Source organism: Pseudopodoces humilis, chromosome 11 (genome assembly GCF_049639895.1).
Source record: "Pseudopodoces humilis isolate 2021_Gansu_Grassland_sample_001 chromosome 11, ASM4963989v1, whole genome shotgun sequence".
NCBI lineage: Eukaryota > Metazoa > Chordata > Aves > Passeriformes > Paridae > Pseudopodoces > Pseudopodoces humilis.
In genome coordinates this window covers 3,884,869-3,912,206 of record NC_142210.1, presented here as the reverse complement: position 1 = coordinate 3,912,206, position 27,338 = coordinate 3,884,869, and the positions used below count along the sequence as shown (strand labels likewise).

The 27,338-nt window shown below is 43.4% G+C and overlaps 1 protein-coding gene across 7 annotated transcripts in view; it reads right to left on the bottom strand.

Annotated features, from left to right (window-relative positions):
* FARP2 (FERM, ARH/RhoGEF and pleckstrin domain protein 2) overlaps positions 1-20,108 on the bottom strand; it is a 79,220-nt gene extending 59,112 nt beyond the window's left edge. For 5 of the 7 annotated variants that reach the window (XM_014258309.2, XM_014258311.2, XM_014258312.2 and 2 more), the window contains exons 1-2: positions 13,126-13,199; positions 8,124-8,347 (exon numbers count right to left, since the gene is read on the bottom strand). In XM_014258309.2, the coding sequence (XP_014113784.2) occupies positions 8,124-8,327 (204 nt within the window). In that variant the 5' untranslated portion in view covers positions 8,328-8,347; positions 13,126-13,199. Of the gene's footprint in view, positions 1-8,123; positions 8,348-12,433; positions 12,453-13,125; positions 13,200-20,089 lie in introns of those variants that run through there. The other 2 variants (XM_088060811.1, XM_014258310.2) reach the window with 2 other exon arrangements.
* Between the last annotated feature and the right edge of the window lie 7,230 nt (positions 20,109-27,338).

Genomic DNA, 27,338 nt, shown 5'->3' with positions numbered 1-27,338 from the left:
AATGGTATTTTAAATACATTTATTTTATCCACCCTTCTATACTGACAGGTCCCAACTCAGGTTACTTTACTAAAACCACATCAAGAATAGTCTGCAGAGCATTTAACAACTTATAGAGCACAGGATGCAGCTTCATTATCACACAATGAGATAGAGTGCACTTTCTTGAAGGTTCTTCTTTTTTAATAATAAGTTATTATGTTACAGAAAGAAGAATTATTGTGTTATAGTATTTCCACACAGCCTTGAAATACTATTTACTCAACTATGGAAGCTGCAAATCCAAATAAAAATCTCAGAGCTATTTTAAGTTCCATTATTACACTCCATACTGAAGTTTAATACATTTTTTGTTTAGGAAAAAAAAATACAATTCTGAGACTCCCTCCCTGTGATTTTTTTTTTTTCCTAAGATTTCAGTGGTTGCTTTTGATGTGGGTTTGTTGGTGGTTTTTTAGCAGAATCCACAGCCAGACAAATTATTCTAGAAATGGAAGCCTCTGGCTCATTTAATTAGTGCTAGCTTTAAAATTACAATCATTTAAAGGATCATTTAAGGCAGTGTCAAAGCATATCACTGCCAAATGAACCAGCTCTACCCAACAAACAAGCTTTTCCAGAGCAGCTGGACTTGCTGTGCCTGAAAGTAGGAAAACAACAATTGGTTGACATGGGAAAGCATTCCCAAAAGGGAGGGAATTACACAAATGAGATTGGAAAATGTAGAAAATCTCTACATTTCTACAGAAATGTAAAATCTACATTTTCTACAGAAATCTTCTACATTTTCTACAGAAAATCTCTAGGTAGAGAGAAAAAATGGTCCTAAGTTTTTAGAAATGGTGCTGTGCTGAAATACCTGGACTATTTGGAATAAAACTGCTGTAGGTTACTTGGGGAAGAAGGAAATGGCATAAATTAACACCATGGGCCACATCCTTGGACAGAGTTTCACAGGTACTGCTGGATGATGGCACCAGAGTTCCTCCTTGTTAATAATTTAACATCCAGATGACAACAGTGGCAGTATCACAGAGGAGCTGCTTAGCTGATCCCAAATTCAGGTTCATAACAGAAAATCCAAGCACCTCCATTGTTGACACAAGCTAATAAAGAGAAGGAACTAGAAGTCAGGAGACTGATCTCAGTTTTTCCCCCTTGAACTTCATTACTTGCACAAACCCCTGAACCTTTCTACAGCCATTCCCTCAGACAGGCCTGGCCACGCCACACACTCAGGCTGTCAGTGCTTCTGGCACCTTGCACAGCTTCATTTCATAAAACTCTACTTTTTTAAGTCATTTTAAACACAAAAAGTACTTTGTTTTCCTCTGTTCATAGAAAAGAAAAGCAACACCTCACTAAAACTGCAAGTCTTTCTCCATTTATTATGCTTTTGCCTCAAAACCATCATCCATGCCTCCATTCACCAGATTTGATCTGGGCTTTCATAGAATTACAGAATGGTTTAGATTGGAAGTGACTTGAAAGACCATATCATTCCACCCCCATGCCATGGGCAGGGACACCTTCCACTATCCCAGGTTGCTCCAAGCCCCACCCAACCTGGCCTGGAACACTTCCAGGGATCCAGGGGCAGCCACAGCTTCTCTGGGCAGTCTGTGCCAGGGCCTCACCTCCCTCACAGGGAACTATTTCTTCCCAATATCCCACCTGTCCCTGCCCTCTGGCAGTGTGCAGCCATTCCCCCTTGTCCTGTCGCTCCAGAACCTTGTCCCAAGTCCCTCTCCAGCTTTCTTGGAGCCCCTTCAGGTGCTCAGATACTGTGATATGGTCTCCCCAGAGATCTTCCTTCTCCAGGATGCACAATCCCAATTCGTCCAGCTTTCTCTCCTAGGAGAGGTGTTACAGCACCCAGGTACTGCACTTCCCCTGCAAGGTGTTAGGCTACTCCAGGCTGACACACTGCTTTGAGGAAATCTGCCCAAAAGAAATAGTTTAAAACATCTAGAAGACAGTTATGACAGACTGCACAAAAGACAAATACAAACTGGGTACAAATACAAAATTTTACAGAAAAGGCCAAAATTCCCTTTTGTTTTGTGCAAAACTGAAATTGTACCAGCTGTCCTAACATCACTCTCCACTGTACTTCGAGCAGAGGTTTGATAACATAGTGATGGGTTAATAAATACCTACAGGCCAGATTAGATAAGGCCAAGCTTTTCTAACTTCCCCCTTGCCAGGAGTTTCCTACACCACTGGCTTCAGGCTATCTGCCTGAGGGCGTAGCAACACTTTTCTTTAATTATTTCAGTTTAAGACTTGTCAGACAGCTTTAACAGAGTCTCTACAAAGCTTTGTGGTTTTTTCCCTTTCCTAATTCTTGTTTTTATTAATGAATGACTGCTCTGTCAGAGAGAGAGGCCCACCCCCCTCCCATATCCAACACTCCAGCCTTGAACAGTAAATCTCTCATGGTATTGCCACCATAGCACAGCTTTTTAAATATTCATTGCATACAGTCTCTCTCTTACCCAAGTAGGCAGCACTGCCCTTTCCAAACATGAATTTGTTTGCAAGGAGAAAGGGCTGACACACAGGTGTGCTTCTGCAACCCTGTTCAGCTAAATGCACATCCCCAAGTCTGTGCTGCTTTGAACCCTGAGAGCTCCTTGACACACCATCCTTGCTCAACTCCAAGTCCCTTTTTCCAGTAGGCACAAACCTAAAATTTCTTTGATCTGCCTCTTAGCACACCATTTATGTAGCTGTCTTTAGCTGCCTGTGGGTTGATTCTTGGTTTTCTTTTGGGTTTTCTTCCCTTTCAGTCTTCATATATTTTATAGAATTACCCATATGTGGGCCCAACCTTGAATGTCACCCACACCCAAACAAGGTTAAAAAGGTTTCCAGTGGACTTCTTGTTTTTGGTATTTTTGTGGAATACAGCATTTCCTACAGTCATTTCTGCTGAATGGCATAAGACTGATTTCAGCTGATTTTCACTATCCTACATCACTTGATTATGAAAACAGAAAGGAAAACCTGCCTATCCATACAAATTGTTATTAACTCAATCCACTACATTAATATTTCAAGGACTGTAATAACACTTGATCACCATTTTCCTAAATGGTTTCTGTGTTTTAAGACATATGCACATAATCAACTTTTTGTATAGGGATATTCAGACTGGTTTTTCTATACTGCAGTACAACTCAATTTTCTTTACATATAATATGACAAGTAAGGTCAAGAGAACTGTAAAATAATAACTTTTGCTTATACAATTTAAGTTCACATTTTTCCTAAAAAAAACTCCAAAACCTAAAAACACTCAAATGAACAAAACACACACCCTAAACGTCTGTCAATAAAATGGTTGTGGTTTCACCTTTCCCCACCCAATACCACATTCTTACATGGCATCAAAAAAAGTCAAGCTTCCAAACACAACAGACCTAAAAAATATATAGTGGAATCAAATGGTACACAAAATGCAAAGCTTTAGTTACCTTCTTTTTAAACCCTATAATAATTGCAAATTTAAAATAGTGAATTACTAACTTTCTCTTCTGAGGTCAGATAAAAATAAGTCCTAAGGCAGCTTATTTGCCATATTTAGGAGACTCAAACCGAAGCAATGACAAACATCTGGCTATGATTCTTTCTGGAATTTTGACTATTTCTTCCTGGCTAGGGAAGAAAAACACTGAGCTGACCAACAGCACCTCAATTCCTCCTGCATAGCACTTAATAGGATTCAGCAGCAGACTATCCCTTGACTCCTCACATATTTAAGCTGTTAATACTTTCACAGCACAGAGGGGAAAAGCTTTCATGAAGGGAAGGTCTAAGCAGGCACAGGCAGAGCAAGGCAGAGAGAGAAGGGCAGTGCCAGAGCTGGGACTGGGCACCCGAGGCTCCTCATGGCACACAGCAAGTGCTTTTCAGTGCCAACAGCACTATCCCAGCTTTTAACATACACATATTTCTTACTTCAAATTGCTCAATAACAATAGTCAAAAGTGCTGCTAAAATAATTTCTGCATCACCTCCATGAAAGTTCTAGGGGGCACTAACACTAACAAAACATTGCTACTGAGAGCAGCATTTTGCTATGTGCACGAGTGGGAAACGCTCTCTCCAAACCATGGGAAGGATCTTGCAGTCAGATTGCTTCCTCTGCCATCCCAAAAACCTCCTGCAGTCCCAGCCCAGCTCCTGATTTCAGGGTCTCCAATGCCAGGTCAAAAACAATGGGCATCCAAGGGGAAGTCACTTTCACTGCACCTTTTCAATCACAGATAACTGCAAACTGCACAGAAACCAGAAAAAACAGAGTTATTCTATTCCATTCTAAACATAGGGATGGAGAGTAGCTTTGCACTTTTATTAATGCAATTTATAAATTTCAATAAGCCAAGGAAGTGCCCAGCAAAGACAGTATCACTATCAGAATAATCATCAATTTTCAGCTTAGTATAGAATAAGCCACTTTGGTTTTGTAGTAATGTAATAGTTTTGCAAGGTACATCAATGAACACCAAAGTAGATGAGCAGTGAGAGGGTACTAATTAATAAGAAAATAAAGGAGGGAATTACAGTGTAAAATTATCTAACTAGTCTGTTCTCAAGAATGGCAGTGGAGTGGAGCATCTCCCTACTAGCAGTGCACCAGTGTCAGAGGGAGAGAGACACCTCAGACAGTGTGGCAAGGATACAGAACATCATCACTTCACTACATTAAAAAAAAAATTAAAAAGAAAAGACCTGTTCTCAAAATAACACAACAAAGATTAGCACAAAAGAAAAAAAATTCCAGGTTAAATTTTCCCTTAGAGTGTAGCAGGCAGGCAGACTCCCAAATTTCATTTGCCATCCAAGCAGAAGAAGAGGAAGTATATACCACTGAAGAAGCACCAAGTACTCCCCAGACAATTCACTAAACTTGAATTGCAATATTGCAAACTTCTTTTTCTGGGGCACTTCCTCATAGCATAGAGCATAATTAATGTAAAACATTTTCCCAAATGACATGTATTTCCTACATAAAGACCAACACCTAGACCAAATATTAAACATCATATGATGGCAGCAATTCCATTAAATGTCATTTTGGTGAATTCAACCCAGCCCAGACCCTTCTACATAAGAGTCTGCCACATTTTTGTGCTGATCAAAAGCCTCCAAGTTTAATCTCTTCAGAAAATCTGGAAAGCTGGCAGAACTTCTACTGTAAAACTCTGATTACTTTGTAGTGTGCCCACAGTCTGAACTAAATTGAATTTGGCAGTAATTTATCTCATAGACTGCAAAACCACCCTTTGGACAGACTTAGTTTGGGGAAAAGAGGACAGGTACCCCATAAAATCATGCAAGCTAGCAGTAAAAAGGGAAAGAAACCAACTCATTAAAATAATGAATATTGCAGCCTAGCTTTGAATGGATATGTTTCATTCTCTCTTCCGTTTTGGAAGAGAAAGGAGAAACCATGAATAGCCCATTTTCAGCTTTTTTAAACTCTAGAAAACACTGAGTATTTCTCCATTCCCTATCATTCAAATCAGATTCACTGGAGAAAGGCTCTGCCCAACATACTTTAAAGAATAATTCCCTCTTAGTAATTAATAAAATTCTTACTTAGAAATCAAGCCTTATGAAACAGATGGGGAAAATGGACAGAGACAGTGAACTTAAAAGGTGGTAGGATGCAGCTATGTGGAACTTTTAGCAAACTGTTCCAGGTACACCAGGAACACAAAGAAAAGACTGTCCTTTCCCATTTTGTTCTCTCCCCATCCATTACATCACTCTGTCAGTCTCATCTCTTGCTCTTTGGCAAGTTGAAAAATCAAATGGGCAACCATCTACTCCTGCCTGGAGAGAAGCAACTGTTTTAAACACGTCTTGGAGAAAGGAAGGGATGACAAGGTAAAGCTGCATGGATTAAGTTGTTACTGTGGCTACTCTGTTTATCCCATGTGGTTAAAAATGCTACTCTGGCTCACTTTAGGCAGGGAGGCAATAAACAGGGCTACTGCATCAGGTTCCCCCACCACACTGCACAGGGAAGGGTCTCTCCAGGCACTGATCCTACAGTCTGTCTGTCCTTCCATTGATACACCATTTTTCCCAGTAAAAAGTCACTTGCCATAGTTCTTACAGATAGAAGAGAAAATATTTTGAATGGGGGGGAAAAACCCCAAGCCACTTTTTGTGATACCTACATCTCCCTGAGCAGGCAGTGCCAAAACCCCATGGGAAAGGCTGTGTCCCACTGCACTGACAAACTACTGCTGACCTGAATCAAACATAAACCCCACAACATCACACCTTGTTTCCACATTTAGTGACAAAAATTACCAAAGCAAAGAGAAGTGGGCAAGTGGCATGGCAGTCTGAACCTCCACTCTTCTAGGATAGCTGCTTGGCCATCAGTTTCTCTAACTGCTTTTGGAAAAATTACTGTGCTAGCACACACCACCTATTCAGCAATGTCAATGCCTTTTCCTGATTCCTGCCCTCCATCCCAAGTGAAAAATTCCCATTTTCCATGACAAACAGCAGTGAGCAGATCCTGCTATCCCAACAGCTCACCAAAGAAATCAGGCAGAGGGTCACAGTTTAGTACCTCATGACTATTTTCTATCATTTGCTACCTTATTTAGCCAAAACTGAAAGGCAATGGAAGCAGTGTTAGCTGGACTGTAATGTCACAGCTGCTGACTCTGGACCTTTTTGTGCTCAATGCTCTGAAGCTGACCCAAGGCTGACCCCTTTTCCTCATCACTCACAGCATCAGGCATGAGGTTTCTAAGTTCTTCAGTTCCAACTGATCTCATAAAGAAAAGCAGCACAATATTAATTATGGCTGCAGCATGGTGGTGCCCAAATTTGGGTGTTTCTGTGGTTGCCATAATCAGAGAGAGCTTTGCAGGTTAAAAAAAAACTAAGATAACTCCTAATTATGGGAAACACAACATAACCAGCTGAAAGCCCCATAAACCTGCTTTTGCACTGACTTTCAAAATTATAGAGCTGAGGGTGTTGCTTGGTTTTTTTTTTTCTTCTTTGAATCAAAACACAAAAACACCATCTACATCAACTTGGAAAATAAATAAAATTATACTTCAAAAGAACCAAAGTCAGCGGATTTTCTAAAAAAATATTCTAACATAATGTAAAGGGGAAAAAAGAGGCTTTTGTGTTCTATGCAGTACATGAGGGATGGGTGGGTTTGCAGTATCATACACTGTGTACTCAAGTGGAAGGATACAGGCATGGCCTCAGTCTTAAAAAAAAAAAAGCAGATTCCATGTCTGAGACTTGAACAGCTGGAGAGAATCTGTAGAAGACATCCCCAAATCCACTATTTCCTCAGAGTTCCACAGATATCTTTTTCACTCTATTTGAAAAACCCTTTTAAAGTCTATGCAACAAATCAAGGCTCCAAGTGCTAATTATAAATTACAGATTACAGTTTGATACTAATGTAGATTATCTGATAACAATTGATCTCAGACGAACTAGAATTAAACTCTGAGGTTAATGCTGAAAATGTAACAAAAATTGGGAGAAAAATTATTTGAAAGCAGAATCTCTCTAATTTGTGCATGGCTCCTATGTCTTATGGCAGATTTCCCCAAGCATACTTTTAAATAAACATTTTCAGAAACACTGAACTGACACTGCTTCGGTGCATCTTTCTGAAGGTGTGCTGGCAAGCAAAGACTTTGAAACAGGAGCAAGTTTACTTGGAAAGGATACAAACCCATTAAAATAATTAATATAAATCAGCAACTAAGGCAAAGCTCTTCTGCTCTCCCAGCTGCCAAACTGACAAAGCTACATGTGGTTCAGGAAGCAAGAACATTTTGGCAGGAGATGGTTGGTGCTTCCCCAAAACAAAAAACAAATACTCTCCTTACAGTATGTGCTTGTATTTAAAGTCTTAAAAATACAAAACATCTGTTAAAGTATTTTAAAAAACAAGCCATGCAATTGATATCACTACTTGTAAGCAGGTAAAATCCCAACAGGAATCTTCATTCAGTTGGTGCCTCAAAATGTCCCAGCTCTCTACAGAGGTACATCTTTGTGAGCTTTAAATTATCAGAGGCTCAGTGTATTTGGAATCAGGTTTAAATATCTCTTACCTCAATGTCAAGTACTTCCACTGTGTTGTCCAACATCTTTATTTTGATGGGGAGGTCACGCTCATGCACTTTGGCAGGTGATGATGCCATGGCAGTCAAGAGGTTCTGTCCTGGCTCCAAGGTACTCACTCCTGAGCTCTTCTGGGCACCCAAACGAGAGCCTGGTGTCTGCAGAATTCTGTATGTACCTTCTATCTCTCCCATCTTCCAACAGCAAGCAGAGTCTGTAGAAATATGGAAGAAAATAGATGGTTAGGGTTACAGCCTGAAAGATTTTCCAGACATTCTGTATGAAAATACTACCCACTGAAGCACTACCACAAAATCCTTATTTAACACTCTTAATTCCACTAGAAAATCAGTAATAAGGTTAATGAAACTTAGACAGAGCTTGGAGCAACCTGGTCTAGTGGAAGATGTCCCTGCCCATGGGAGAGGTTGGAACAAAATGAGCTTTAGGGTCCCTTCCAACCCAAACCATTCTATAATGGCTAAAATCCAACAGCTGGGAAGAAGCAGGAAGAAAAACTAAAAATTCTGAAGCATGGTTAAGAAATGGGATAGTCAAACTTGTGCCTTCTGCTCTCCCAACTTGAACATTTGAGTTTCTGATGAGTTTTGCTGCCTATCACCAGCAGCATGAGCACTGGGGACAGAGAAGGGTAAGGCAGGTACCCTCTCAGGATACCAAACCATCCCATTGACTGCACACCCAGATAACGAAAACTATTAACTTCCTGCATCCCTAAAATGATGACTCATGCAAAACCTGAACTGCTGGCAGCTCAGAGCCTTCATCAGGCACTGCTACAAGGAAACAGTTCCTCACCTCACTAGCAAATCTGCACCCAGTTTAAATCACTGGGCAAAAATCTCAGTTACAGAGATGGACACTAGTGAAGGTAGGCTGACTCCTACAGCATGAGTCTTGCTGTCATGGCTTGCTGGCAGCTGTGCAGAGCAAATGTTTCATTTGACGTGGAGAAAAAGTCCCATGCAGCTCTGCCCAGCTCTCTCATGCCACCAGAGCAGTGGTGATATTTGCACAGGGAATCACAGTGGGGTGTACATGAAGGTGAGGCCTGTGTGCTCCAAATGCAGCACAGCCTCTGCCCCATGCCCACTGCTGGCACTGAGTATTTGACAGCAAGGTGAAAGGCATCCAGCAGGAACACACAGGGAGGCTCCTTGGGTGAATTACCCAAACACCACACTGTGTCTCAGCAGTCCAGAGTATGTGGGTACTGCGGTGGGACAGCCTTCACATGGCTCCACATCCAAAGGAGTGATAGCTTATTGTTTTGTAATAAATGAGTTTTGTCAGAAAAGAAGAGAGGCATCTCATGAAAACACTCCTTTGTGTCTCTGTGCTCAGAGGAGGTAGGCAGCCTACTCCCAGGATTTGAATGAAGCCAGCCCTATGTGTCCTTACAAATTAGTTGGGGGTGGTTTATGCACACACATCGACTGGTCAAATGTCTTCCTAGGTTGCAGCCCATTACCTTTTAACATTTTGGGGGTTTTATTTTTATACTTGTAGATCCCTGTAGAGATAAATTTATCCCAGAAGGGCAGACAGATGCCTGCCCAACTAATCTCACCCACCACAAGACTTGTGTGGCCTCTGAGCCCCTGCAGAGCCCTGCCCAAGAAGCACAGCTGAGACCACCCAGAGACACTGCCAGCCTCCCAGCTGGCAACATGCAACGAGGAAGTGCAACAATCACAGAATCATGACGACTGGAAAAAGTTTCTGACATCATCAAGTCCAACCCCTAACCCAGAAGTGCCAACACCACCACTAAATTATGTCCCCAAGTGCCCCACCCACACATTTGAACAATTCCAGGGATGGGGACTCCACCACTGCCCTAGGAAGCCTGTTCGAATGCCTGACAAACCTTTCAGTGAAGACATTTTCCCTGATATTTATTCTAAACATCCTCTGCCACAGCTTGAGGCCATTTCCTCTTGTCCTGCCCCTTGTTCCCTGGGAGCAGAGCCCAAACCCTACTTGTCTGCACCCTCCAGTCAGGGAGTTACAGAGAGAAAGAAGGTTCCCCCTGAGCCTCCTGTTCTCTGAGCCCCCCCAAGCTGTGCCTCATCTGACTTGTTCTCCAGACCCTTCCCCAGCTCCACTGCCCTTCTCTGGACATGCAGGAACCCAAAACCAAACACAGCATGAAGGATGAGCTTAACCTTAAGAGCGGGCACACACTGCGCAGTGCTGACCTCCCAGCTTTGGGTGACAAATAATCAGAAAGTTTCTTTCTTGGGGTGTTTTGTGCATATTCTTTGGCTGAACTTCTTAGTACGTGTGGCCACACAGCCAAGGAGAAAAACTTTCAGGTCATGAATTTTAAAACCACTCTAACAACAAAATTCAAGGGAAAGAGATACCCAGGTTACACCTCTAACTGCTACTCTGAAGAGAAACCAGAGCTTGATCTGGTCATCTGTATCCCCTTGATATTGTGACCCTTATCAGGTAATCACATGGTGAATTTTTGCTGTTGGCATTCAGGAGCCCGTGAGCAACTGGAGCAGCCCATGATCAGCCATACTCCTCACGAGGCTCTTTATTAGCCACATGCTCTTATAACAAGTGCTACAGGAGCACTCATTCACTTCTGAATAAACAGCTCCTGGAAGAGACACACACAGCAGTTACTCAAAAGGAAAAAAATGCAAGCAGCAGCAGCCAAGGCAGCACAAGGAACAGCCCTGCAGCAGAGACTTCAGCAGCCTCCCCTCCAGCTGGAGCCAGCTGCTTCCCCAAGGCAAGGCAGGCAGGCCACCCAAGGCCAGACTCATGAGGAGCTCCTGGGTACTTCTCTAGCTTTGGTCACCAGCCAGGAGAGACCAAAGTCATATCAAACAGAAACTGCACATGTCAAAGTCCTTCCCCACAGGTGGTAACCAGAAAAGTGAACTCAGTGGGGTTTGACCTTGTGTCCTACTGATGACATGTTCCTAAAAATATTTACATCAGCCAATATTCAGATTTAAAGACGAAATGAGCACTAGGCAGAGCATATGATGTGCAGAAGCAAGAAGCTCTGCTCCAGAAGAGCAGTGGCCTGCTGTGCCAGCTGGGAGCATCTCCCCCATGCCACACCCTGTTCCCTCCCAAGGCACCCCATAATGCCATCACAGCTATTAACAATCCCCAAACAGTCTGGTCTGTTCCCATTGCCTTCAACACCCAATGTGTGAGGAGAGCTAACCAAGCTGAGCACTATTTCCAGTTTTGTCATCAGAGTTACATATCATGTTTTAAGTACTCTGACTACATATGGCATTTCTGAACAAAAAACCATAACATTGTGGTTTAGGAAATACTTCAGTCCAAGGGGCTGACTACATGGAAAGAGGAGGAAAATGAACTATAGACAGGCTGCAAACTCCAAGAATACAGAATTTCTACAGGCAGAGCACAGCGTCCCACTACACCAAGAGCCTCCTGCCATGGGTGAGCCACAACAAGATCTCAACAATGCAAAACTAAAATGTAATATTACCACAACATTGGTGTTCTGGGGAAAAAAAAAAATCTTCCCTGCATTGCCTCTCCCTGAACTTGCTTGCACCTTGTGCTTATCCTGATAATTTCTTACAAACCAGGACCAGGCAGTAAAGCTAAATCTGCTCACTGAAGCACAGTGACTGAATGAGTGTTGCTCTCAGTCCAAAATGAAGGAGCAAAACAAAATTTAAAATAGTTGGGTAGCTGTATATAATATTTTTTTTTTTTTTACTTTTTGTACCAGGTACTTTTTGAAATAGCCTTTAAGTCACCATGAGTTTCATCTTCTACATGGATGGAACAGACTTATTCTTCAGAAGCAAGACAGCATTCTCAGCTACCAGCAAATCTGGAAAGGCACCTTACACCTGAGGATATGCAAGATCATAGAAACATCAAGTGCTTTGGGTTTGAAGGGGCCTTAAAGGCAAACATGTTCCAATTGGGTGGGGACACCTTCCACTAGACCAGTTTACTTCGAACCCCATTCAATCTGGCTTTGCCCAGTTGGATGATATCAGCAGCTTTCAAAGGAGCAACTCTGAGCATGGTGTCTTTTAGACAGTGGCAGGATCTGTGTTCCATCCCTCACCCATGGAGAAGGCAGATCTGAAGTGAAGCCAGTGTCCCAGTTGCCAAGTGGTCCCCACCTTCCAATGGAAGAGATCACTACACACAGAGCAGCAAGGAAGTACAAAAAAGCAAACTTTCCTTTTTTAACTTTCTCACTAAGCCATAGCCACCCCTTAGCCTTGCAACACTGAGCTGACACCAAATGATGCACCAGGAATACACCACCGCAATGAAGAGGAATGAAGATTCCGAGGGCCCAGCTGTGAGAGGGAGCAACTTGTCCCCCTGCGACCTCACTCTGCCCTACGACCACCGTTGTTCCTTACGGCCTGGAAGGGTTTCATGGCTCTGCCCTGCAGAGCTGCACGGCCACACGGCTGGCTTGGAAGGGGCTGGATGGGCGGGGACAGCGGGGAATGTCCGCAGCCGGTCCCTGCCAGGTGAGCGGTGCTTCAGGAGCGCTTCTGTGGCCAGGTTCCTCGCACGGAGGCGGATGCAGGGGATCGGCGGTGCTGGGCCGCGGGTGCTCACACACTCCCAGCCCGAGAGGGCAGTGGCCAAGCCGCCCAGGCCCGACCTACGGCAGCCCCCAGGGAAGGGGCTCTCTGAATCCCGAGGAAGCCGTTCCGCAGGCCCCGGCAGCCGCCGGGAAACTTCGGCGAGCCGGAGCCCTCGTCCCGGGACCAAGAGAGCGCGGGCCGCAGACCGCGATCCCTTCCCCGGCACGGCTCCCACACGAGCGCCCGGCCCGGGGCCGCACCGCCCGGCAGCGGCGGAAGCGCGGCCGCGCAGGCGGGGCAGACCGAGCCCCCAGCCCGGGGACGCCGCTCCAGCCCCCTCCCCGCACCCGCTCCCGGCGCTCCGGCCGCCGCTTCGGCCCCGGAGCCACCGCCCCGCGCTCACCTCCAGGCCGGGCCCGCTCCGCCGCCGCCCGCGCTCACACCGGCCCCGAACCGCCCCGCCCCGCCCGCCGCCAGTGGGCAGCGGGGCCGGGCCGGGCCGGCCCCACCCTGCGGGCGGGTAACGGGGCCCGGGGCGGGCCAGCGAGGCCTTTGCTCCGCGCACCGAGCTTCTTCACAGAGAGCGACACACAGAGCGACCCCTCCTGCTGCCCCACCGCCCGGCCGGCTCCGCCGAGCTCAGAGGATTATTTTATACCAAAGTGAAACCCGCGGTGTGGTTTTCCAGCCCGGGGACGGATTTAAAATACTATTTCCAACCGAAGCTGGAGGGCAGCCGGTTTACAGGCTGCTGCCCAAGGCCTGCAGCCCAAAAAGGAGGCACATGAAATCCCCCAGTGCACACCCCAAACATCCATCACGCACACTCCACAGACCTCATTTGCTCAGTGAAACGCTGCTCTGGGGGACGGCAGCCAGCAACCAGCCCCAGGCCAAGTAATGAACATTTTAGGTCTCCACTTAGTTAAATTTTTCACGTATAAATTTTAAATGGGGATAGAAACAGACTCAACGCTACAGAATAGGAGAAACTGTGGGTGCTGCACAGAGGTATCAGGCAGTGCTGCTGGCCAAAGGAGCTGAAGACCACAAAAGCAGCATCATCCTCCTCACTCCCCAGCCAGTGAGCCCATCCTTCGCTGACACAGACAAGAGGAAAACACTAGGAAATTCAGCACAGGACAAACAGATCTTTGCACTGTCTGGATTTCATCAGCTCTAAAGCTAAGGCCAAGGCCGGCAGATAACAGGATAGCCAAGAAAAGAGCTCTTCCTGAAAAGGGCCACCTTTGACAGCCCCTGAATCACTCACAGCTTACTACAGTCTCCTCTTCAAATCAAAAAGCAACAGGAATGAGAGAAATTCTTGGGTTTCTCTAGATATGGATTATTGCCCAATAGCATGAGAAATGCAAGGAGCCACCTTGTTTCTGAGAACTTGATCTTTTCACAGCAATATGGAAAACAAAATATTAACGTAGCATATGACTTTTGGTAATAAAAAACACATAAATTATGCAAAACAGCCCTTTCAAACAGAAGCAGCTTCATTACTCTCACTCACCAAAAGGCAACTTGCAAATTTAATGAGTAATTCCTGACTAGCAGCATTCTCATCTCTTCAAAAGAGCAAAAGGCACAAGGTTTTAAAAAATATGTCCCATGATTTGTTCTCCTTAAAAAGTTTTGTGGAGCCGAAGAATCTCATGGATACAGAAAAAAAACAAATGGGAAAGTTGCAAAAGTGTACACAACATTTTAGACAACTCCATTTGTAAGAACAATTGTGATTTCAGTCAGGTGAAGTGCTTTCATTACTGACAGGCTGTTTCAGTATCCTATTTGCATGGCTTTTTATTTGCAACTGAACTGCTAATACAGTTTCACATCCTTCAAAGTGCAGACATCTCAGAGTCATCTTCATTTCAATCACTTTCTTTAACATCTAAATAGAGCACTAAAGTTTTCTTGTGCAAAAAAGCAGCTGCCACTAAGTCAGAGAACAAAACTGATGTGATTGCATACCACCACACTCAGGAGAGGAAGCAAAAATTACAGATGAGGCAGAGTCTTTAGAAACATCAATGGCCTGCTGCTGATCTTTATGCTTCCCTCAAGAGTCCTGACTTTATTGCTTACCCAAAACACAAGTAATTTGCTGAACTGAAACAATGCAGTAAGGAAAAGGCACAAAGCTTCAATGTGTTTAATTGTCCTCGTCCTGAGCACCTCTGTTTCTACATACATCTCATTTCTGACCTGTCTACACACCCAACCAAAAAGTTTCTTTTCCATCATATCAGAGAATTCCAGAATAGTTTGGGATGGAAAGGACCTTAAAGACCATCCAGTTTCAACTCCTCTGCCCTGGGCAGGGACATCTTCCACTATCCCAAACAGCTCCAAGCCCTGTCCAACCTGGCCTTGGACACTTCCAGGGGTGGAACAGCTGCAGAGTACACTTAGGAAGGGATTCAGGTTGAATCTCTGTTCTATACACTCAATCATTTAATACATCCTCAGCAGCCGTAATAAGAAATATGCCTGAGATATGGTTTTTGGTGATTTTGAAGACTAAAAGTCTACTAGACTTAGCAGGATATTCTTCACAGCTATCCACAAAGACCTCTGAGTTTCTGTTACACCCATGAAGTCAAACTTTTCAGCCATCCAGACAGTGTTTGAAGCTTTTACAGGAGGAGGAGGAAGTTTAGAGACCAAAACTAGAAGAAGAATGTCATTACACATGAAAGCCAGCTGTTGCTGTTGGAAGGATGCAGTGTCAGGACAAAGCACAACTTTCTCCTTTTGAGATAAAAAATTGATAACAAGGTGTAACTCTCACTCAAGTAATATAAGAGATAATCTGCACCACATTCTCATCTTGGACTGAACAGAACAATTACCCTTTCACTACACTATAACATCATCTTTTTCTTTAACCACTCCCTGGATGAGGGTTGAGGAAGTCCTTCAATGCAGACTTCTTATCCAACCAAGATAACATCTGGGAAAGCTTCTTTTTCCTTCACCATGACGAAGAGAAACTCTGCAGATTGAAAAATTACACCTATTGATGATTTCGTCTGCACATATTTTCCAAATACATACTACAAAGCCCTGTCTCTCAGAGGTCTCCATCTCATAACAACAAGGCAAGCAGTTTCAAATGCTTACATCGTGTCTTCTCTTCTGTCTACAGCAGCAAGTAGGCATAGCTGAGAGCTAAATTATTTGCAACCATTTAAGCCAGCATTTTATACCATGTACACCAAACTAACCACATGTCACCAGTTCACTTCTCTAGTGTGTTTTACTGGGACTCCACAATGACAACACACATGGGCATGCCATGGATGGAAAGGAGAAGATGAATTGGTATGGATTTCATTGCAGGTGGGTCACTGAAAACACCAGAATCCCTTTTGGGGCGGTTCACAGACCTTTGACTGCTACAGTTCACTGCCACTGTCCTACTTTAGTTCAAGTCAGAGCCTTGTTTGACCATTCTCTCATCTGTTCCTCTACCTGGAGATATTCAACAATTTGCTGTAGGCATCATTAACCTAAACCTAAGCACAGTGTCACTTAGAACTAACTGGAAGGGCTGAGAGCTTCCTCCACAAGATGATCACTCTTTGTTCCATCCTCTTGAGGACCTGGTGACACTGCACCACCTGCAGAGCACCTCAGAGGTACACCAGGGGAAAAACTGGCTTTTCCACGACTGTGTTCACATGTTAGATGAAATGTCATGGCAATTAGTGACTACCCTGGCCATGTTTCTGGTCTGGAAATGTTTCAGCCCTGGAGAGTTGAGCCAAGTATTTTGCAGCGTTTAATGGCCTGTGCAGCAGAACCAGAGTCCAGTTATCTTGTCTTACTGACCCATCCTCTGGATTGCCTTCCACATCACCTTAGACATCTCAGTAGGGACTAGTCTGCATGGATCAACAAATCATTCCTCAAGCTGCCTCAGCACTGATGAACAAATTCTCTACCCAACAGTCACAAAGAGCATAAGTTTGCTTCTTAAATAGAAAAATCAAGCCTATTTCAGCAATTTTGGTCAGATGGTGCTCTGTACTAACAGCCCCACACCAGACCCCAGATGGTAGAAAAACTGAAAAGAATGAAGTCATAAAATCTGACCAATCCACCAACTGTCATTAGAAAATGACAAAAGACTCAAGTCAAGGTGAACAGGAATTGCCAGATAAGCAGAGATACGATCCACATGATGAGCACGAAGATGGAACAACAGAGCCATACCTGTACGTGTCACTTACCAAAATTACTCCTTTACTCCAGGCTCACTTATTCTTAAAATTGACCTGAAAGCATAGGAGAAATACTATTCTTCAACAGCAATGAATGAAGATGCTTCAAAAGATGGCCAGAATGCACCTCGTTCTACTGGCAGACTCGGAATGGCAAAGGCACTCAGCAGCAGCAGTACCTTGCTAAACCAACTGATTTCCATGCTACAGATACTTGTAGACTCTGTGGTTGTGATTTTACACTTCCAATCTTAAATAGTTCTTCCCCCCACAATCATATTCTAGCACTTCTCCCAGAAGGAAAGCTTTGAGCTTCTCAGATTGTTCCCCTTTGGAGCATTTTTCAAGAGTCCTTCTACACACACTGCAACTTCCAATTACATTGGCCTTTATAAAGCACAGAGCCCACCAGCCCCAGACTGTGACTTGGAATTAAACCCTCATTTTTAACCCATTCTTTAGAACAGGCCTGGGTACTTACATACAGGAAAAACTTCTGCTAACAGAAAAAACTCAAGAGGCTGCAATCCCTTTTTGCAATCACCTACTTTGACTTTCATAATTATATCTCTATTTTAACTTGGCTCTCATGGTGAAGGTGGCAATTAGAACAAGTAAATTAAGCACAGCATATGTTCATACTTGCACACACACACAGACGCACTCACTCAGCAGCTTCTCTCAGTCTGACTAGTGAACTTGTCCAAGCACATCCTCCCTGCCCAGAAGGTTCAGCCTGTAGCCAGCAGCAGTTCTGAAGCCACAGGACAAAAATCAAGAGCGTAGACAAACTACAAACTGCTATGAAATAGAGCTGCTTCCAGCCACAACACTGGAACAAAAGTCCAGGCAAAATCTGACAACTGTGCCTGCTGTGTTCTTATCCACAGGTAAAAGCTGAGACACTGACAATCACTTATTGCCACCACGTGGTACATCAATCCTATTGCACAAAAGCACCAACATGCCCAGAATTCCTCTAAATTTGCTTTAAATTGAATCCAAAAGTTTTTTGATAGATGTTAGTTCTGTGGCTGTAACAGCCTAAACATTAAGCTGCTACCAAATAGTCTTTTCTGCAATTATATTGGTTTGTTCCTCTCTCCCACTTAATAATGTCTGCACAGTGAGGGCAACCAAGCATGCCTGAAGCAGAAAAGCCACCCCCCAATAAAACTGGGAGTGTGAGAAAGCTCACCCTGCATTTTTTTCTTTTATTATTTTTAAATCCCATTGAGGTTCATCTCATTTCCCTGCCCATCAAATCAACCCGGGTTTTGTTACCTCAGAGAAGTTGCACAAGGGTTCAGTTCAGTCATGTCTTGTACAATGCCTCAAAGATCTACAGGAAAAATGTCTGTGTGTGTTTGGGGAGGGAGGGAAACAAGACATCCCCAGACAGAAAACACTGCTCCCTCACAATCTGAAGTTCTCACAAAAAAGAAAATCACCTCATCATCTTCACATACCAATCAACTTCAGTCAACAAGTCAACAAATGCACAAATGCCCAGTTAAATATAAAGGAGAAAAAGGCCTAGTTCTGTTTTATGGACAGGATACTTAGAATAAAATTGTAAATTTATGATCTCCAAACAATAGACACAGATAAGCTTGGTGATTATTTTACTGCCAGATAAACCACAGCTAAGTCTGTCAGTAACACCAACTCCGCTGCATTAAGTTCTTTCAGAAATGAGGCAGCCAAACACAGATTGCTGGCAAAACAAACTGGTGGATTCCCCACTTTGCCCACAACCAAAAGGGCTGTTCCAGCTGTTTGTGCAGGACACAGAGCACAGCAGTCCCACTGCTGCCTGGACACAGCCCCTGAGCTGAGCCCAGCTGTCAGACACACGGACAACCATCCCTGCCATGCCGTGTTTCCATGTTTCAAAGCAGCCTGAGACTACTTGCTGGGCAGAAAAAGAAGATTCAAACAAGTTTTCTTGCTCTGGGTGCAAACTTTCAAAGAGACTGAAATACTCCTGGAGAGCCAAATCACATGTTCTCTCTGAAGCTCTCAACTCGGAGCAAGTACCACTACAGAACAGCTCAACCTAGGTTTTGGGCTCTCCTCTGTGGAAAAGCTTCTTAAAAGTAAAAATAAATCAAAAACTTTAAAACAACAGGTGAATTTGAAATTGCAAGACACAAGAGTGAACATGTTCTGAACAAAGCCTTTTCCTGTCAGTGCCTTTTTTTTTTTTTTAAATAAATAAATATGGTATTGAAGCAGCTCAGAATCTTAAAGAGTGTTTTGCATTAGCTCTCAGGGTGTGTTTATTTACCTATTTTATAGAATACACTGTGTTATCTTCACAACACTTCTGAGCTCCTATGCTTCCTACATGGGGTTTTCCCCCATGAATTTTTGGCTTCTGCTTTTAAAAATGAGGCAATTCCTCATTGTCCCACCAGCTTCAAATTGTTTGTCAATAAAATACAGCGGGACAACCAGGCTGAGGCACTTTAAGCATGACCCCTCAACTTGGTGAAGTTGTTCATGGAAGGCACATCTTATAACTCAGATCTCCCTGACTTTTTGCTGTGTCTTTCTGGATGTGACTTACAGGGCTGAACAGAAATTTCTATCTGGCAACATGGATCATTCTTGGAACACAGCCTTAAACCTGACACCATTTACATCACCAAAGATGAGATGTGCAAAGCTGAGAGCCAGGGAAGGCTGGGATAGAGCAAAAACAACCGGTTCCATCAGTTCTATAGAACTGTTTACAGCAGATTTCAAATGGAATAGTATAAGACCCAGGCTTGAGAGAGAGAGTATGAGGGCTCCTCATTCTTTTCCTATCTAGAAGTTCAGTGTTTCCTACAGCAATGAGAGTGCTGCACTGCTTTCTCTGTGGGATTGCTCCACAAAGCCAGGCAGGATGGCTGCAGGGCTGTGTCTGCTCTTGCCAGGGTAGGTTCCCAAAAGTGTGTTGTTCTCTCTCTGAGGTAGCTGGATGCCTCCTCTGCCTTGCTGGACTGACAGGCTCTCATTCCTGTGGGTGGGAGTGAAATTCATTTGCCTTCTGCATTTCAAGTACCGAAACTAAACTTGCAAACACACAGCTACACCAGATCTTGCCTTGCTACATGCTGCAGAAACCCCACAACTCACCTGAAACTTGGGCACACCCTGCCGTGGCTATGAGCCAGGCCCAGGTGATCCCATCATGTCTGGGCTGCACTGGCAGTTTGTCTGGCCATCACACCACTCCTTAGACAAAGCTCTTCCTCCTCATTCTCCCTCCATTCCCAGTTTATGAGCTTGACCCATAATGACATCAAATGTAACTTACTGCACATGTGCTCACCTGGTCACTGTGACAACAGCCTGGTTCCAGCACTCTTCAAGTCTTCATATAAAAGGACACAGTAGCAGGTTGACAGCAGCTCCCATTTTTGGATTACAAAGAGATTCTTTAGGAAATAACTACACACCAAAGGCTGCTCCAGCACAGGGACAACACCTGCTTCACTGGTAAACTGGCCTGCATTGCCAGCCACATGCTTTCAGGGATGTCCAAAGGAATCACAGCCCCCAGTCTCCTTCAGCATCTCCAAGAAGAGGTGACAGACATGGTACGAATAGGGCTTCAAGACAACTAGCTGCTAATCAAACTGTTATCTCTCCTGAAAAAGTGCCCTTGGGAATTGTGGGCAGTGGGAAGGTCTCCATGGCAAGCTGAGTTATGAAATGTTTTAATCACAGCTTTCTTGCACTGCAGGAATCCTTTCAAGCATTTCTTTCAGGCTTTCTCTGACAGCAGGAGCTCTGTGTTAAGCTTTGTGCTCCATTCCATACACAGCATTGAGAGAAAACTGCAAATAGGGAAGAGCACATAATGTCATGGAGTCCCTTGCACTGAGTTCTAGTACAATGTCCTTCCAGGAAATAGTTTCAACTCTTCCCAAAGCCTTTATGGATTATGTTCTTGCACATTCAGAGCAATTATGACCTCATTTGTCCTCTAGTTCAAAAACTTCCCTAAAGCATGTAGCATTTCAGGATCTATTACAAAGTGTCCAGAGAAATGCAAAAAAAGTTACATTTTCCATTTTTCTTAACTCAGATGCCCTGAAACAGGGGTTTAAAGATATTTTGTTCACTTTCTTTTTCTTTTTTGTAACTACTAAAACTGTGTAACAAGCTAGCAAAATCCTGATGGAAATCCTGCTCCGAGGCCCAGAAGCCAGATAAACCAGCAAGAACACCACAGAGAATCCAATAAAACGGACACACGAGGTCAGACTAGCCCTGTCCAAATACTCAAAAAGATCCAGGCAATATTTGGCAGTGTGGAGCAGAAGAGTTGCCTGAAAACAAGGCAATTCTCTGTACTCATGCTTTCTACTGAGATAGAAACAGCAAAGTACACAACTGATATCGAAGTTACAATCCATTAACCTGAACTTCATTTCTTTCAGTCTTGGGAGGGTTTCCTACTAAATGTCTACTGAATACAGTTGGGATTGGTAGCATTTGTTAATGAAATGCCAAACATTCCCTTCCATTCTCATCACAGGAGAATTTTCTCCTCAGTGGCTTACTCTGAGGTCGTTTAGAGTGTGTATGAAGACAGAGGTGTGACTAATTCATCCACAGATGTCACACAAATGGAAAGCCTGGGAGCAAGCAGTGTCAATTTGATCTCCAGCCCAGCCATCCTAATATTCAAAACTACCTGGAAAAGGCACATCACAGGCTCTGAATGATCTTTTTCCTCATTCTTTGCCGAAGAGCCATGATGGCCAGGGAGTGAACTTGAACTACTCTCCTCAGAAAAGGGAACATTTGAGCACACAAATGTCACTCTAACCAGGACAAGTGGAACCTACAAAAATGCTACCCCAAAAGTATGGATGAAATACAAGGAAAATGCTGGGAGCTTGCAGGATTCCAGATGGAAGTAGCAAAGAAAGGGAAAGAGTCTAAAGACAGCCACAGTGCCTGTTGCTCTGCTTTCCTCCTCCTTGCCAGAGGGTGCTCTCTAGTGACAAGCACTGCCCAGTAAATGAAAGCCAGGGCTGAGTACACAGCAATAAGTTACTCCTCTCAGGACCTGCCACAGCATTCTCCTTGCAAATATTCTGTCACTTTAACAAGGTGTAAGAGACGGTCCAAAGATTCCCTCATCTGTCTCACAACCATCTTAAGGACAGAGACTGAGACCCTGAATATCACAAGGGACTTGGTTTGGGGATTTGGGCCTAGCTGAGGTGGATGTTTGCTAAGTGATTGTTTGCAGGTGGTTGCACGGTACACTGCTCTCATTCCTGCTGGTGAGCAGAGGCTTGTGCGTGGTACCCTGTGCAATGGGTTTTCCACGACACCTTGCCCTCGTTCCTGCTGGTGAGCAAAGACTTGCAAGACATGGATTGCTCTGTACCCTACGCCTGCCTCCCGTGCAATGGAATTCATCACAATGATCGTCCGTCTCATCTGGTTTTGGCCCTGCTCCCCTTGCTTTGCAAAAGACTATAAAATTATACCCCAAATTTACCTTCCTTTGAGATCTCCCCAACGGACAGAAGACTCTGCGTCGTTGGATGGCTGAGTGGACTTCGATGTTGGTAGCTATAATCCCCTTACTCTCTTTTCCTTAGGCTTTGCTTTCTCCTTTCTCTCTCTCTATCGCATATTAGTGCTGATGAGCACTCAATAAAGTGTGTTTTGCTGTTTAAGTCCTTGGTTTGCTGATAATATTTGTACTCTAAGACCGACTAAAAGAACCACATCACGAATCCCACCTTGTGGATCGTGACAGGCTGGAATGCGCTGAACCCCAATATCCAGTTCTGGAATGGCTGGAAGAATCATTTCCGTACCTGTACCCCCATTCAGGGTCCTTAAGTGAAGGGCTTTAGGGCTTCGCCGGCCTCAAGAGCTGCTTTGGGAGGGGCGTGGCTATGGGTGGAGGGGCGGGGCATAGAGAAAGGGGCGGGGCCAGGGTTTGTCTCTCACCTTGACGGGGCCGGGGAGCTCTGGGGGTCGCCCCGGCTTCTTCTCCTCCTTGCCCTGGCTCTGTGGCCTCTGGACGAGAGGAGGGGTGTCAGTGGAGGGGCTGGGGGTGCCCAGGTGTGCCCAGGTGTGCCCCCAGGTGTGCCCCCAGGTGTGCCCAGGTGTGTCCAGCTGTGTTGAGGTGTGCTCAGATGTGCTCAGTTATGCTGTGCGCTGCTGTTAGGAGGGTTACGGTATTGCGCTGGTGTTGATCATAGCCGGAATACGCTTCTACTAGGAGGTTAAGGCAGTGCTCCGCTATTAGGAGCATTACGGTAGCCAGCAGCAGCAAGGGGTTACGCCCAAGGCAGCTACTGTGGGAGGCGCAGCTATTAGAGGCATTACGGTACTTGCACCCCTCGATTACTACTGGCGCAGTTCTTAGGAGAACAAGGGTAACCGAGCCCTGCTGGGAGGGGTTTTGGGGTGCCTGAACCCCAATATTAGCAAGGCTTGAATGCGTTGAACCCCAATATCCAGTTCTGGAACGGCTGGTAGGATCATTTCCATACCTGCACCCCGATTCAGGGCCCTTATGTTAAGGGCATTTAGGGCTTTTCCGGCCTCAAGATCTACTCCAGGAGGGGCGTGGCTATGGGTGGGGGGCGTGGCTATGGGTGGGGGGCGTGGCTATGGGTGGGGGCGTGGCTATGGGTGGAGGGGCGGGGCTTAGATAAATGGGCGGAGCCAGGGTTTTTTCTTGTGACTGCCGGAAATAGACTGTGTTTTTATAGGTCAGTATTGTTTTGGATAAGTCTACCTCTTTTGTAAATAATCCCACCTATGTACTGATTCTGACTGAAATTTGTCCTCTAGGATTGGGTTGTTTAACAGACTCCTCTGGCTTTAACTTCTGAGTGACCAGAACAATTGGATATTACCAAACACAGATAATAACTGGAGATTGGCAGGGTCTGTCTGTAGAAGAGCTTCTACTCTTCATTGACCTTTGAATGTGCTCCTGAGGGCTGAAGAAAAGCAGTGGTAGAGAGTTCCACAGCCAATGGTGTGGCAATAATTATTGCCACACCAATACTTCAGAATTATTAGCTCTAGTATTTCATTAGGGTTTTTTTTGGGTTTTTTTTTAAGTGAATAGAGGAGTTTCGAAGGCTGGGTTGGGAGTTTAAATATCTCCCAAGAAGGAGTGGCAAAGAGGTTGACAGGTGCTTGGTTTTAAAGAAAGAAGTGAGAATGTGAGATGAAGAAGAGCAGCATTCAGAGGAACACAGGAATATTTTAGGGCCCATTTAAACAGAAGCTCAGAAGTTCTCTTTTGATACACCTTGGTGGTTTTGTTATACCTGCACTGTAATTCACAGTCATCCCACACACATCCCAGTGTTGCTGTGTTAATTGAAGATTTAGTCATCCAGGAAGATTATCCCAGTGTACTCCTTGAAAATTGCATATCATGTAATTAAACTAAAGTTAACACTGGACAGTTTGTTGCAGAATGTTAATCATTTTGTCCTCCAGATCCTTGGAGAGCCATGAGAAAAATCATACTCCTTTAACTCTTTTTCAGAGTGTTGTCTGCATTTTATTTTTCTGGTGCTAGTGAGTGTGCATTTAATCCTCATAGTGTTGTCTTTTTGATTCTGTTGCTCCATGACCATCACAAAATATACAGCAGCAAAATGCATCAAGAAAAAAAAAAGCTACATTTATCAAGAGCTCCATACTATATTAGCCAAGTTTTGTTATTAACATTTCATGAGCATAGATTAATAAAACACTACACAATTAAATATTTTATATTATGAACTGCTTCTGATTAACAAGCTCATGAACAGTGTGGAAAAATATGATAGGTTGAACACTCCTTATGTGATGCTGGAAGGGCAAACCTATTACTTTAGTAAGTCATAGCTGATTTGGTGCAAATCACATGTTCATTTAGCAAGTTTATTCTTTTAACCAAACTAATAATAAATAATTATGTCACTACTTGTCAGTTATTAGTTTGTACTTAACTGGTGTGCAGAAGGTTTAATTTTTTAATAGGTTTCCTCCTGCATTATTTATTTGGATAATTTTGATTAAATAATTCTCAGATTGACCTGGAGGTGATTTGTCAGCAGGAAGACAGTATTGCACGTGAAAAGATTTTGTTCATGTATTCTGGCTTCAGAAGAGCTGTTTCATAAGATGCCTGTCTTTAGAAAGTATTTATGAGGCAATTACATAGTATTTATTTATGCCCTTATGCACCAAAACAACCCAATTTGTAAAAGTCTTGCTCAGGCTGCTGAGGAATCATTTGCAGGAGTGGATTGAGCAAAGACAATCTGACACCAATAATGTCACTTCTAAATGCTGCCTCTTCCCTCAGCAATGGGGATTTTCCTCCTCTCAGTATGTTTTTTCTCTTCTCTCCACTTTTAAAGGCTTTATTCTGGTACTGGGAGAAGCCTAGTAATAGGGACTTATACTAATTAAAGCCCATACTCCTCTAGACACCTTCCTCTTCCATTTTTGGCCCTGAAATAATAAATCTCCCTATTCAGAGTTCTCTCTTCTCCGCATGAGTTCAGTTTTCACTGCTTAAAAAGTGGATATTTTCATGAATCATGTATTAAAACTTATCTTTTACAAATTGAAAAGGTTTTGGCCTTTTCTGCAGTGTTCACTGTAAAGAGAAAAATCTATGTCCTCTCACAGCTTGGCTTACTTGGGAATTCAGCCACTTTTCTGGGATTTTATATGGTCCCCTGTGGTATTTGATGATCCTTCTTTAAATAGTGGTGTATTCTGTCATCATCTTCTGTTCCCTGAAGCTACTCTGTTTGTCCTGAAATGCTCTTCTGTTTGTTGTGGAAATTCTCAACTTTTCTGAGAAAGGGAGTGATAAAAAAAATGTTTTTATAGAAATTATTCATCTATTGACAATTCTGCAACAACACAGGGCGCAGCAGCAGTGGGAGGGCTTAGGTGGAGGAACACAGGTCAATGAAATTAAAGGTAACTCAGACTGTCCTTCCCCCTGCCACACTGTTCCTGTAATGGTGCACTACTGATCCAATTAGCACCAGGTACCCTCAAAAGCCAGCCTGGGAAATGTTTGAAGTGAGGCTAACAAACAAAAGATGAAATGTCTATCTTCTCTTTCTTCTTTTTTTTTTTTTTTTTTTTTTTTTTTTGTATGAATTACTTTAAACCTTGGTAGGTGAAGAGCCATTCATAAGGAGTAAGATTTAATCAAGACCCATGAAGTAATCTAATTTTCTTTGCAACATCTTTTAGGTAACTGATACAATGACAAACTTCTATCACAATTATATCGTGATCCAAAGGAGAAATTCAGTACAGCTGTTAATTCCCTTTGTTTGCTTAAAACTGAAAGTGCAGTTGATGGTGAAGTAAGAAGAAAAATACCTGAAGGTAATTGTTTCAAAAGCAATCGTTTGGGAATATCTGAACATGTTTGAAAGGGAGGATGAACAAACATTTACGTATGAAATGTAAATTTCATACCCAGTAAGAGTGCCTACAGTTAGAAAGCTCATCTGCATTTAGAAGATTATGTGAGAAATCATTTTTTACATAAATGAACTATGTCAGGTAAGTGCAAACAAAGAAGGACAGAATTCAATGAACTCAGAAGTTATGAAAGGAGAGAGGGAAAGCTAATTATTTTCAAGGCAAGTGACCATTCATGTATCAATATTTTTTCTGGGAGAAGACATTGACCAAGAAATATGCTTTTAATCAGCAATAGTAATTTAAACAATACAGGACATCTACTGTGTCAGCAGGGATGTAAAATAACTCAAGATTCAAAGCATTTCCCCCTCCTGTAATAGTGAAATGAAAATGTACTGGAACTCTTACAAGGTAGGTGAATTCTAAAGAGTTTTGATGTAGGTGTATGTTGTGAACTGCTTCTCAAAGTGTGTTTTAGACTTTTTGAGTGGATGTTTTAAGTGGGCAGATGAATGCAGTTCAGTATTTACAGTCAATCCAAGTCACTGAAAGTAAGGAACATACCATGGAAAGGAAAGGTGACTTTTATGCCTCTAAAAGAAAGGTCAGAAATGGGTTGCAACAAGCAGTCAGCATGTCAATATGCTGCATCATGCTGAAGTATGACCCGTTCCTTCTAGAACAAAGCTTGCAAGGAACAGGAGTCAACTTCGGTGCAAATTAAACTTTGCTTGTAAAGAAAAAGTATTACATGCTCTGTTGGTGTAGAAAATGGCATTTTCCTTTGAGCTGTGTTACTTCTAAAACTATTTGAATAATGGTACACTTACACATCCAAATCAATTTATTAGAATAAGTCCATGCTCTTGAAACAAAGTTGACTTGTTTAAACAATGTTTAGTTGTGATTAAATTTTATTCTTCTATTTAATGAACACTGT